This window comes from Garra rufa, chromosome 5, assembly GCF_049309525.1.
Source record: "Garra rufa chromosome 5, GarRuf1.0, whole genome shotgun sequence".
In the NCBI taxonomy this organism is placed as follows: Eukaryota; Metazoa; Chordata; class Actinopteri; order Cypriniformes; family Cyprinidae; genus Garra; species Garra rufa.
Genome location: NC_133365.1, coordinates 48,145,302 through 48,158,572, shown reverse-complemented (window position 1 = coordinate 48,158,572; position 13,271 = coordinate 48,145,302). Strand labels below are relative to the sequence as shown.

Below are 13,271 nucleotides of genomic sequence, written 5' to 3'. Positions count from 1 at the left end.
AGGTCAGAGCTACAAGAAAAGCATTCATTATTATTGCGTACAATCTAAAAATACAATCAACAATCAATCAGTTTGTCATCAATAAATCATTTTGCGATTAGTCAGAAAATACAAGCCTCTTATAATACGAGCATTTCTATAGATAAAGTTATAGCTTTAAATATTTGTCATCTTGTGCAATTTTTCTAGCAGGGCAACCACAGTTCCCATGAGCAAGAGGTATATTGTCATTGTTAAAGGTCAGCGAATGTTTCAGGCCAGTCCTGGTGCACGGGCTCATGCTTCAGTTTGGGGTGAGAACATTCAAAATATATAGTATTGCATTATTGCCATGGAAATTTTGAAATGCCTAATTGCTGAGAGATCCAGCAATTCATGAAGCCTGTCAATAACACAACCAGGTCATAGTTCCCTCCCAAAATGTCTTCTTTTAAAAGAAAAAAGAAAGTACTATATATATTTTGTTGTATCACAGTAATAAGTGAAACACTGAAGTAAGGAGAAACTGGGGGAAATGTGCTTAATTCTGGTGAAAATAATGCCCTTAAAATGTAAAAGGGGGTATACTGTATTTATATAAAATGTTAAAATGTATTTTAAAATAAAATGTATTCCTGGTTCAAATATAAAATCAAATATCTCTGGGTTAGAAATTAATGAGGGTTTGTAGCAAAAATGCCCCATAAATTCAATTAAACAAGGTATTACATAAAATGAAATACGAACATAAATGAAAAGAGAATTACATGATTTGCTCACAATGCATAACATTGCTTTTAAACTTGGTTTTGTGCAGCGTTGAGCCTTATAACCAATCAAACGCGTTTCTGTTGAATTTAGGAATGTATTGGCCAATCAGAGGCGCTTAGATTAGTCAGCGCTGACTAATTTAAAGCACCTGTAAATTGGCGCGTTTTCAGCGCTGACTAACTAAATCTAACGTGACGCGCCTCTGAATGCTGAAGTTGTTAATGATTGATTATTCGCGAATTCCCTCACCATGAACAACACAGTGAAGATACAAGGTAAATAAAAGATTAATTTCGTAGCTTTAGTGATTATAACTTCAGTTTTTCCATAACTTGTGCTAGACTTGTCTAATGTCGTGAACCGACATGTTTGTGTGTGAAGCCAGAATGTGACGTTCCCAAAATGAAACAAAAACGTTATATTGTTTTCTATATCGATATTAATGATCATTATTACAATATTAAGAGCAGTATTGTATTATGACAATATTTGTTATAACACTGCAGCCCTATGAGCTCTCCAGATTTTTACATGTATGATTTAGATACAGTTTTAAAGAGTCTATTATTGGCAACAGTTTAAAATGTTAAATTGGGTAAATGTATTTGACACTAATGACAGCATATGGTTTTTATATTAATAGGGTGATAAAAAATAAATAAAATTGCCCCTGGAAATCAATTAAAATATTGAAATTAATGATTAAAAATCATTTCTGACCCTGATATATTTATTATTTTGCATTACAATAATGAGAATTTGGGGTAAAGGTTTCGAAAATGTCACAATGAAAAAATAATTTCACTTTCAGAACAAAAATTTACAGATAATTTACTCACCCCCTTGTCATCCAAAATACTCATGTCTTTCTTTCTTCAGTCGTAAAGAAATTATGTTTTTTGAGGAAAACATTTCAGGATTTCTCTCCATATAGTGGACTTCAAAGGTGCCCACGAGTTTAAACTTTCAAAATGCAGTTTAAATGCATCTTCAAAGGACTCTAAACGATCCCAGCCAAGGAATAAGGGTCTTATCTAGCAAAACGACCAGTCATTTTCTTAAATAAATTAATATTTATACACTTTTTCACCACAAATGCTCATCTTGTCGTGATCTCTGTAAATTCTGAGTCAATACGGTTATGATATGTCGAAAAACTCCCATCTCATTTTCTCCTCCAACTTTAAAATTGTCCTACATTGCTGCAGAAGTACCAACCTAGTGTTTACAAAGTGAACGTGCAAAGTAGATCAAACACCCTTTACAAAAAAGGAAAAACAGCGATGTAGGACAATTTTGGGAATTTTTGGACATCCTAACTGTCTTTAACCAGAGCGCACAGAGTATGCATGTGCATCGGAGAGCTAGACAAGACAAGCATTTGTGGTTAAAAAGTCTATAAATATTCATTTATTTTAGAAAATGGCAGATCGTTTCGCTAGATAGGAGTCTTATTGCTCGGCAGGGATCATTTAGAGATATTTGAAGCTGCATTTAAACAGCATTTTGGAAGTTCAAACTCGTCGGCACCATTGAAGTCCACTATAGGACGACTGAAGAAAGAAAGACATGAACCTCTTGGATGACAAGTGTGAGTACATTTTTGTTCTGGAAGTTAACCAATCCTTTAAAGGTCCTAAAACAGGCTTAATCTTCTTGGGGTTAAGCAAAATATATATATTTTGTTTTCATTTCTTTTGGATTTTGGCTTTGTGAGAGTCACCCATCTACCTGTGAATTCAGAAATATATTAATACTATATCATATATTAAATCTGATTTATATTCGTAGACATTGACATATGGACCTTGTTACCTTCCCTGAATAATGATCCCACATTAAGATCCTTTGGAAGAGTCTTGATGAAAACTAATGCCCTATGCATATGAATTATCATGCATCTGCTCTCTCTACGTCTACAAACTGCCACAAGCGAAGCTGCATATTTCGATGTGAGCCAGACATAAGCTCTGTTCTCGTTCCCGTAGCCTGGCTATTCAGTAGCAGAGGTTCGGTAGAAAAAAAGTGCAGTCTTATTGTTTGAATGCATCTTCAGTTAACAGCTATATACAAAGTCACATGTACAAAATAAAATATGATAATTCCCCTTAACCGCTCTCCCGTGAACATTGTGTACAGGCAGATGCTTCATGCAAAAGAGTCGACCAACCCGCAAGAAGGAGAGAGAAAGAAGTGTCCCGTCTAGTACAGAGGGTTAAAAACCAGGTATGGCTCATTTGTTAGTGCTGTGAACGTTCCAGGCCCGGAGAGAGGTGCCACCTCACGGGGACGATGTCCTCGGAACGGCCCAGGTGCTAGGGTTAGGACGGTGTACGTCTCCCATCTTGTGTCCCACTTAACCAACTGCAGCACTAAGACTACGTCTGTTACAGTAGATCGTCCAAGTTTGGCAAGGAAAACTCAAGGAGCTTGCTGTGCTGAGCCGATCGCATTCTCACTGCGAGCCTTTATCGATCAGCCATGACATGTCTCCTGTCCTACAGTGGAAAATAATATAATGCAGATTTTCAAACATCAGATATTGTCTTCGCTAAGGTACACTCTTAAAAACATAGGTTTCAAAAGGGTGTTTGCTGTGATGCCATAGAAGAACCATTTTTGGTTCCCCACAGACCGTTTTAGTGAACAGTTCCTAAAAGAACCAAGATTTCAAAATCTAAAGAACCTTTTTGAACTGTAAAGAACCTTATCTGCATTTGAAAGGTTCCATGGATGTTCTTCACAGAACCATTGATGCCAATAAAGAACCTTTATTTTTAAGAGTGTAAGGTTCAAATGCAAGTAGTGTGTGTCAGGATTAAAATCATAACCTAAAACTATTAAAATATATATTTGTTATTTGAATTAATTTAATTTAAAGAAAAAACTTAAATTTGACAAAAAAAGGTTATTGTTTATTCTCGCTAACGAGGTTATATTCTTAAACTAAAACTATTAAAATGTGTTTGGTAATTAAAGTAAATTTAAACAATTAAAACTTAAAAAATATATATTAGATAAAAAACTTAAGCTAAATCTACATTAGAAGCTAAAATTTGAAAGTTCAAAAAAAAAAAAAAAGTTCAGTTCTAAAACTGAACTAACAGAAAAAGTGTAATTAAATATATATTAAACCTAAATTGTAATATTAAATATTTTAATAATATTTTAATGTAAAAAAAAATAACAAAGGTCAAAACTTATTAAAAATTAAACAATATTTACAATGATAACTGAAAATATAAAAATAAAAACTGATTTCAAACTATTAATAGAACTGTAATAGTATGTAAATACTGGTGGTGTGTGAACAGGTCTTGTTATGTAGGACACAAATGTAAAATAATGTAGGTCATTCTTCCACACTTGCTAGGTTGCACAAACATCCTTGCATTAAGAGTAAGCGCTTGTGAATGGGGCAAAAATAAACTCATTACAATGGGGATTTTCTCATGCACTGTGTAGTAAACTGAAAGAAGTCTCTTATGCTCACCAAAGCTGCATTTATTTGATTAAAAATACCAATATTATGAAATGTTATTACAATTTTTAATACCTGTTTTCTATTTGAATATATTTTAAAATGTAATTTATTCCTTTGATGCAAAGCTGAATTTTCAGCATCATTACTCCAGTCTTCAGTGCCACATGAGCATTCTCATATGCTGTTTTGCTGCTTAAGAAACATCATAATCAATGTGAAAAACTTCACTTTTGCATTGACATGTTTAAACCATGGAAAATCTTACTACGTCGGTTGTTTTCTGTGAAACTAGAAAATGTACTTACTCCACGTCACGTTTCCTAATCGTCTTTCCAGAGCCAAAGACTTCTGCAACCCGTGACACAATGGGATCGTAGTTCATACTGGCCACGGCTACCACCTCCTCACTCCTGTAACCACCGCAGATTAAACACACAACACACACAGCTTGCATCAGCTGCGCAGGAAATACACTAAGAAGTCAAATATCAATATGTACTGCTACAACAGCAATAATACAGTATGATATTAAATACTACTATAAATCATATAGTAATACATTTCTATATTTTCCGAGGTAAACTGAATAGTGCTTGTCTATGCAAAACTCACAGTTACAATGCAAGTGGTTGCCAAGGCATTTCTAAGCAGTTCTGAGTGGGTTTAAAGGAATGGAAAAAATACTATGGAAGTCAATGGCTGCCAACAACTGTTCCTGATAATTTACTCACCACTATGTCATCTAAGATGTTTATGTCTTTCTTCAGTCAAAAAACATTCCAGGAATTTTCTCCATATAGTGGACTTAAATGGGATCTAACGGGTTGAAGGTCCAAATTGCAGTTTCAATGCAGCTTCAAAGCGCTCTACACGATTATGTAATCACACACATGTAACATAGGTGGAAGAACGACCCAGTGATTACAAAGCAAACGTGCAAAGAAAGTCAAACGCCCTTTACAAAAAAAGGTAAAACAACGATGTCAGACGATTCTGAACTTGGAGAAGAAAATAAGATAGAGTTATTCACCCTACCCTACCTTTTTGAACCAAAGTACACAGACGAAGAACTAACCACGCATGACTTTTCCATCAAGATTACACAATGCGTGAAGACATGCATTTTTATATCTTTTTAGAAAACCAATCGTTTTGCTAGTTAAGACCCTTATTCCTCAGCTGGAATCGTGGGCAATTTGGACCTTCAACCCATTGGCTCCCATTGAGGTTCGCTATATGGAGAAAAATCCTGGAACGTTTTTCTTAAAACCTTCATTTCTATTTGACAGAAGAAAGAAAGACATGAACATCTTGGATGACGTGGAGGTAAGTAAATTATCAGGAAACTTTTATTCTGAAAGTGAACGAATCCTTTAACAGAAGAATTTCATACATAAGTTTGGAAATGTATTTCATACAAGTAAATGACAAAATGTTGATTTTTGGGTTAACTAAGTGTGTTGCAATCAGTGTTGGGGGTAACGCATTACAAGTAACGCAAGTTACGCAATAATATTACTTTTTCCAAGTAACTAGAAAAGTAACGTATTACTTTTTAATTGACAAGAAAATATCTGAGTTACCCCCCCACCCCCATTTATTGATTAAACGCTCTCCTGTCCCCATGTTGAGAGAAATTGTAAGATGCTACTTTAGTTCTAGAATAAATGTGAACATGCAAAAAATAATCTCACTCACTAAAAAACAGATACAGTATTCCTATTCTATGAATAAAATCGGTGAAATTCAATGCAAACCTGCAATAATTAAATATGTTAAATAATACAAATATCCTTTATGTATTTAATCCCATTTTATTAACTGATGTCTTTGCTGCCAACCTTCGATGATCCAATTCATCCATACTAATAAGCAAAAATTACTTTAAGATAATCTAACATTTGTTTTCCTTTTTTTTTTGCTGAAGAGTTGACATTTTTTCTTCTGCGGTCTACTGTACAGACGTGAATTTACTTTTCTCTAAGCCTGAGGCTTTTGGTGTAAAAAGGCTTTTACATTTCCAAAAATATAACTTTTTATATTAAAAACAAACAAGCAAGCCCTGCCCAGATTTAAAAAGTAATGCAAAAGTAACGTAATGCATTACTTTCCATAAAAAGTAACTAAGTAGCATAATTAGTTACTTTTTTAGTTAGAACAAAACCAATAAACAAACCAATTAAGAAATATATTGCTATTGCAATAGTTTTGTACTACAAAATAAAAAATTTAGTACTGCATCATAATATACAACAATAATAATCACATCCTTGATCTAAATCCGAATAGATTTTTGATGTGATGAATCGATCAATCAGTAATTCTTAATGGCTGAAGACAGTATGAATCAAATCAACTCACTTTGTGTAGAATGCCACAAATTTCTGCTCATCCAAATCCCCCTGGATGACGACATCATCAAAGCCGTCTCCATAGCCTTGACAACAAGATTTAAAGCACTTGAGATGCAGCAGAAGAGCACTGACACTGAAATTACGTCAGTCATTCATTTAATCTAAATGAAGTGTGTTTTTTTTTTCATGTGTAGTTTGTCCTGACCTGCATATCGTATGCTTTTTCCAAACATGGCTGTCCAGAAATAAGGCACCGTTTTCATGTCTGAGGCCTTTCCCATCATGCTAAGGGCAGCCACTCTACCTGTGGTGGAAGACAGAAAAACAAACATTATTTATAAAAAAATGCCATCTTAAGCACATGAATACATCCCAGTGGCCTACAGGTCTTACCGTGTACGTGAGCCATCTGCCAGTGGGGTATGTTCACCTTCTTATTGCTGCGTAGAGCTAGAGGAAACGTTACCATGTCACCTCCAGCGAAAACCCCGTCAATGTTCGTCTGCATGGTCTGAAAGGGTTAAGGTGTAAGTTTACATAGGCTGTGTACTGTAGCTTATCCTTTGTATCTTATTATCATGCAATACTCAAGGTCATCGTATTAAAACAACAATTTATCACTGATACAGTAGACAAAAGCATGATTAGCACAGGTTGCAGAAACACACACGTTCTGAATGGGAACAGATGTTAATGTGCTATAAGATGCAGTAACAGATGTACAGTGCAGAATGCAGAGTGAACTGAACCTTATTGACTGGGATGAATCCTTTGGAGTCCATGTGCACTCCACTTTGCTTCAGGAATGCAGTGGCTGGACTGGAGCCTAAACACACACACACACACACACACACACACACACACACACACACACACACACACACACACACGTTGGGTTTATATGTTTTATGGGGACATTCCATAGGCATAATGTTTTTCATACTGTACAAACCATATTTTCTATCGCCCTACACCTACCCTACACCTAAACCTAGCCCTCACAGGAGATTGTGCACACTTGTACTTCCTCAAAAAAAACTCATTGTGCATGATTTATAAGCTTGTTTCCTCATGGGGACCTAAGAAATGTCCCCACAAGGTCAAAATCTACTGGTATTACTATCCTTGTGGGGACATTTGGTCCCCATAACGTGATGAATACCAGGTACACACACACACACACACACACACTTACGATCAGGTCCACAGCACAAATTTTTCATTGGGGCATGTTGTCACACGTTTTAAACCTATGCTTTGCTTTGTTTCATGAATCGCTTTGTATTTCAGAATTGTTTTACTGTTTAAATCTTGCTGAAAAGCCTGGTTGATTGCAAGTTTCCATTGTGACAACTTACTATTATAAACTGTAATGCATATACAGTACTGTGACAACATGCCCCACGTATTATATACATGTGTGTGTGTGTGTGTGTGTGTGTGTGTGTGTGTGTGTGTGTGTGTGTGTGTGTGTGTGTGTGTGTGTGTGTCACTCTGGGTCAGAAATAAGAAATTTACTACTGTTAAGACTTTGAGAATGTTACAAAATAATTATATTTCAAATAAATGCTGTTCTTTTGAACTTTCTATTCATCAAAGAACCCTGGAAAAAATATGCATCTCAATTTGCATGAAAAAATTAAGCAGCACCCCTGTTTTTAACATTGAAAATAATAAGAAATATTTCTCAAGCAGCAAATCAGTACAGTAGAATGATTTCTGAAGGATCATGTGACACTGAAGAATAAGGATGCATAACAGAAATAAATTTCATTTTAAAATATATTAAAATAAAAAAACAGTTATTTTAAATAGTAAAATTATAGTCACAATATTAGTTTTTGCTGTACTTTTTATTAAACAAATGCAGCATTAGTTAGCAAAAGAGACTTATTTAAAAAAAAAACTTTGATAATTATATTTCATTATTTATTTTTGTAGCCAAGACTCACCTATGCCGATAACACAGACGTCAGCTCTCAAGACTTTGCCACTTTTTAGAACCACTTCTTTTAACTATCAAAACAAAAACATATAAATATATATAAATATGTATTCATTATAAATATTTATCAAACATGTCATTTCATAATAGATCACAGTCCTGCTTATTCTCAATTATACATTTACTTTGCTGACTGTGAGCTCACTCGTGTTTGCAATTGCAATTGCTGTGTACAAAATATTCAAAGCTAAGCAGTGCTACTGTGAAAACAGCTGTAATTAATCACTCTACAGGAATGAGAGCAAAAGAGAGAGAAAGAAAGAGAGAGAGGTGAGAAAGAGAGCCCTACACTTCACTGAACTCCTGTTTCTCTCACTTTCATGATACCTGTCCATTATGCCCTCGCATCTCCCACACCTCGTTCAACATGTAGAACTTCACCCTGTTTGAGTCAAACAACTGAGGAGAGAAACAAAATGAAAAAATGTAATGAGAGAAATACTCCTTGAATATATGTTTAATGTGGTTACAGCAAGGGATAATATACAGTCAGCAATCATCTTTTCATCCTGTCATAGTTTATTACTGTATGTATGAAGAGAAACTAGATTCAAACAGTTATGTATATACAGTTACTCAGAATATATACACTAGAAATGTGCAAACCTTGGCCCCATGATCTTTGATTTGGCCTGCCATGCCATATTGTAAGAGGGGGGGAAATACGAATATCTTTATTTCTAATTTATTATTATAAGTGAATTTGATTTTTGAAAATTACAATATAGCTGGGTATAATGCAAATGCGACCCTCAGAGAAATTTCACTTTTAAACCTTCATAAAAAAGGTTGGGCACCTCAGATTGACACCATTTAATGATTATTTGATGCTTAAATCTTAATATTCACATTTATGTCATTCTACATATATATTTATTTTCTGTCACCTTCATTAAAGCTTTTCCCACTTTCTCTCCGAGCGCTTTACGGAATGGTACAGCCTCTATGCCGATCACAGACACTGAGTGAGCCTTATCTGTAAGAGCTGCGGCCACCTCCATACCTGAACACAGAACAGCACATAGAATTCAAAAAACATGTGGACACATCTACTTGAAAAGTGTGCTTGTGCATCTGTCTTTCGAATATGTGTCTCGTGGTATTTTGTTATAAGTCACAACTCAAGGCATCAGTGTCTAAACACTGTTCGGAGCTATTATTACTACACAGTGAATACATACAGTATTTCATGTAAGCTCTTACCAATAAATGAGGTTCCAACAATAACAGCATTCTTACTGCTGGCGAGTGTAGCAATGCTGTTGGCATCTTCTGGTGTTCTGAGGTGAAACACGTTTCCCACATCTTTGCCTTTGTAGCTCAGAGGTTTAGGTCTGTAAAGATGAAGGATGTAGAAATTATTAATTAAATATAAATAAATAAATAAATGTACCTGTATCTAATCATATAGAAGCCCATTTCCACAACTGAATAAAAATAAAAGGTATTTGCGACTTTTTATCTCACAATTCTTTAAAAAAAAAAAATTCAGAATTGCGTGATACAAACTCGCATTTCTAACTTTTTTCTCTAAATTGTGAGATATAAACTCACAATTGTGTGTTAAAAAGTCAGAATTATTAGATATAAACTCACAATTGTGAGTTATAAAGTCCAATTTTGAGTTTATATCTTACAATTCTGGCTTAACTCGCAATTATGAGAAAAAAGTAACAAATACAAGATATAAACTCACAATTCTGAGAAAAAGCAAAAAATGCGCAATATAAACTCACAATTCTGAGAAAAACTCGCAATTGTGAGTTTATATCACACAATTCTGACTAAATTTCTCAGAATTGCGAGTTTATATGTCACAATTCTGACTTTATAACTCGCAATTGTGAGAAAAAAAAGTCAGAATTGTGAGTTTGTACCATGCAACTGTGAGAAAAAGTAAATTGTAAGATAAAAAGTCGCAATTACCCTTTTTTTTAAGTGACAGAAACAGGCTTCCATGTTAATCTTCAAAATCATGTTTTTTAAATGCATGTTTTTGAAAGCATTATTTTGAAATAGATATTTTTGCATCAATGTGAAAGTCTTTACTGTCACTTATAATCAGTTGAATGCACCCTTGCTGAAAAGTATTAAAAGTATTAAATTCTTTAAAAAATAAAATAAAATCTTACTGACTCTAAACTTTTGAATGGCAGTGTAGGATCATTTGGTAGCTGTAGTCATGTTTACCTGCTTCCTGTGCCAATGAAAAGCTTTCGATACTCTATTTTAAAACCATCCCGAAACGTTGCAGTCCGTGTCTTCACATCCACAGAGACAACCTGTGAAGAAACATATGGCAATTAATGTAATTCTGAATATTAATTTGTACAAATGACACAGATTTAGACATCAATTAATTTTTTTTTTTTTCAAAATACCATAATATTACCATCTGATCTGAAATAGCATCACATTCATAAGTGTTTTTCCTCAGTAAATGAAGTAAACTATAGTACATTTCAGGTTAAGTGTTCTTACCTCTTTCTCTAAAAGTATCTCTATGTCATGCGCCTGAAAGAAGTCAGATGAACGCAGCTGAAGCTGCTCAGCTGTGCTCTCTAAACACTGAAGAAGAGAGGGATGGGCATCAAATCAATACCATATCTGCTGAATTTTAGCGCGTATGTGTTGTCAAGATAAAACCTTCTCTCTTATGTGCATTTCATATTGTAAAACTTTATATTGTAAAATTCCCACACTGTTCTATGGACTGTTCTGTGTACAAACCTTACTCAGTTTAGGCCTGTCGTAAGGCAGATGTTTGTCCATGGTGCACATCACTATACGGTCTGTGAAACCCTCCTGCCTCAGAGTCTCAGCGCACACCAGAGCAGCAGGACCTGAGTAAGAACATCAACAGAGGTCAAGACAAACTGTTTAGACTAGTCTTAAATACTTTTTTTAATCATTAACAAAAAGGCAGACTGATCTAATTTGAAGTGAAAAGTAAGACTATTTCCTAAAAAGAAAATCGAACTAGTGGCTTTGTTTATGTATCTGTTCAAAAATGCTTTATTTTATTTGAAGCTTTGAATGTTATCTCTTACACTTTATCTTTATTTTAACTTAACAAGCAGTAATTGCATTGTCTTATGTTTAAAGATGACATACCCTTTGGACCCTATAAAAATTCAGTTTGAGACAGGAAATTATGTAATCAAATGACTCAATGTTGTTCTGTCATGGCATATTAAATGACATTTATTTGTACATTATCCAGTTTCATCAGCACAATTAAATAAATGACAGGGCTTTTCACACTCTAAATATCTAACTCTGGGTCGATCTAAACATTCATTAATCAATTATAGGGCATTCATAAGCTTACGTTTCACATTTTCATTCAAAACCCTGGGTTCACATTCTTTTTTGCAATGTCAGTGTCACTAATTGGACGAACGCAGCACATGATCGGTTTTCATAAGGGCTCTGAAGTTGCGTATCTTCATATTCAGTGTTGCAAAATCCGCATTTTTTCTGCGGAATTGGGTTACTTTAATACTTGATGCAAATTGTTTTTCATGTCTGCAGCGACCCCAATAACAGGATATTAAGCCTCTGATATACCTGGAAAACTGCTATTTTTACCAAGGGACACCCCTCGAAATTGATTAATTTTGAGTAAAGTAGCAATTGACACTTTGCAAAAACCTGCCCTCTTTTGCCATACTTTTGCTATGTCCGACTTCTGGTATTAAGCAACTCAGCTTTAAAATGTTGCCATGTTTTAAAGAAATTCATACAATAAATTCCATTTTGTGGCATCACAGAACACTGTATTGCCTTTTAGTTCAAAACGGATCATCTTTTCTTCTTTACTTAAAGGAGTAGTTCACTTTCAGAAAAAAAATGTACAGATGTACAAATGTACTCACCCCCTTGTCATCTAAGATATTCATATCTTTCTTTCTTCAGTCGTAAAGAAATGATGTTTTTAAAGGAAAACATTTCAAGATTTTTCTCTATATAATGGACTTCTATGATGCCCCAGAGTTTGAACTTCCAAAATGCAGTTTAAATGCAGCTTCAAAGGGCTCTAAATGATCCCAGCCGAGGAAGAATTGTCTTATCTAGCAAAACGATCAGTTATTTTCTAAAAACATCTACAATTTATATACTTTTTAATCTCTACACAGAGTACAAACAGAGCTAGACCAGATGAGCATTTGAGGTTAAAAAGTATATAAATTGTATTTGTTTTTAGAGAATAACCGATCGTTTTGCTAGAGAAGACCCTTCTTTCCTCGGCTGTGATCTTTTAGAGCCCTCTAAAAAGCTGTATTTTGGAAGGTCAAACTCGGGGGCACCATAGAAGTCCATTATATAAAGAAAAATCCTGAAATGTTTTCCTCAAAAAACATAATTTTCTTATGACTGAAGAAAGAAAGGCATGAACATCTTGGATGACAAGGGGGTGAGTACATTATCTGTAAATTTTTGTTCTGAAATTGAACTACTCCTTTAAAGCACGAAAAAAAAACTTTTAACCGCAGAAATACACCATTTTTCAAGTTTAAGTAAACCAAAGTTAATCTACTCTTCGTCTGGTTTGTTTGTCGGACAAAATGGTGGATTGGTCAGATCGCCTGTCAATCAAGCTGTTTGCGAAGGGTCAGTTGGGCGGGTTTTGTTGTGAAAACCTGGCAACCCTGTTCATATTATACATTGCGGCTGT

The 13,271-nt window shown here is 34.6% G+C and overlaps 1 protein-coding gene across 1 annotated transcript in view; it reads right to left on the bottom strand.

The window, feature by feature from the left end:
* Positions 1-62: 62 nt before the first annotated feature.
* Positions 63-13,271, bottom strand: part of aifm3 (AIF family member 3) — an 18,556-nt gene continuing 5,347 nt past the window's right edge. The window contains exons 3-16 of the mRNA XM_073840109.1: positions 11,872-11,882; positions 11,324-11,436; positions 11,075-11,161; positions 10,784-10,875; positions 9,797-9,927; positions 9,481-9,596; positions 8,921-8,992; positions 8,541-8,604; positions 7,338-7,414; positions 6,982-7,099; positions 6,794-6,892; positions 6,596-6,671; positions 4,540-4,644; positions 63-3,248 (exon numbers count right to left, since the gene is read on the bottom strand). Coding sequence (XP_073696210.1) covers positions 3,206-3,248; positions 4,540-4,644; positions 6,596-6,671; positions 6,794-6,892; positions 6,982-7,099; positions 7,338-7,414; positions 8,541-8,604; positions 8,921-8,992; positions 9,481-9,596; positions 9,797-9,927; positions 10,784-10,875; positions 11,075-11,161; positions 11,324-11,436; positions 11,872-11,882 — 1,204 coding nt within the window. The 3' untranslated portion in view covers positions 63-3,205. The remainder of the gene's footprint in view (positions 3,249-4,539; positions 4,645-6,595; positions 6,672-6,793; positions 6,893-6,981; positions 7,100-7,337; positions 7,415-8,540; positions 8,605-8,920; positions 8,993-9,480; positions 9,597-9,796; positions 9,928-10,783; positions 10,876-11,074; positions 11,162-11,323; positions 11,437-11,871; positions 11,883-13,271) is intronic.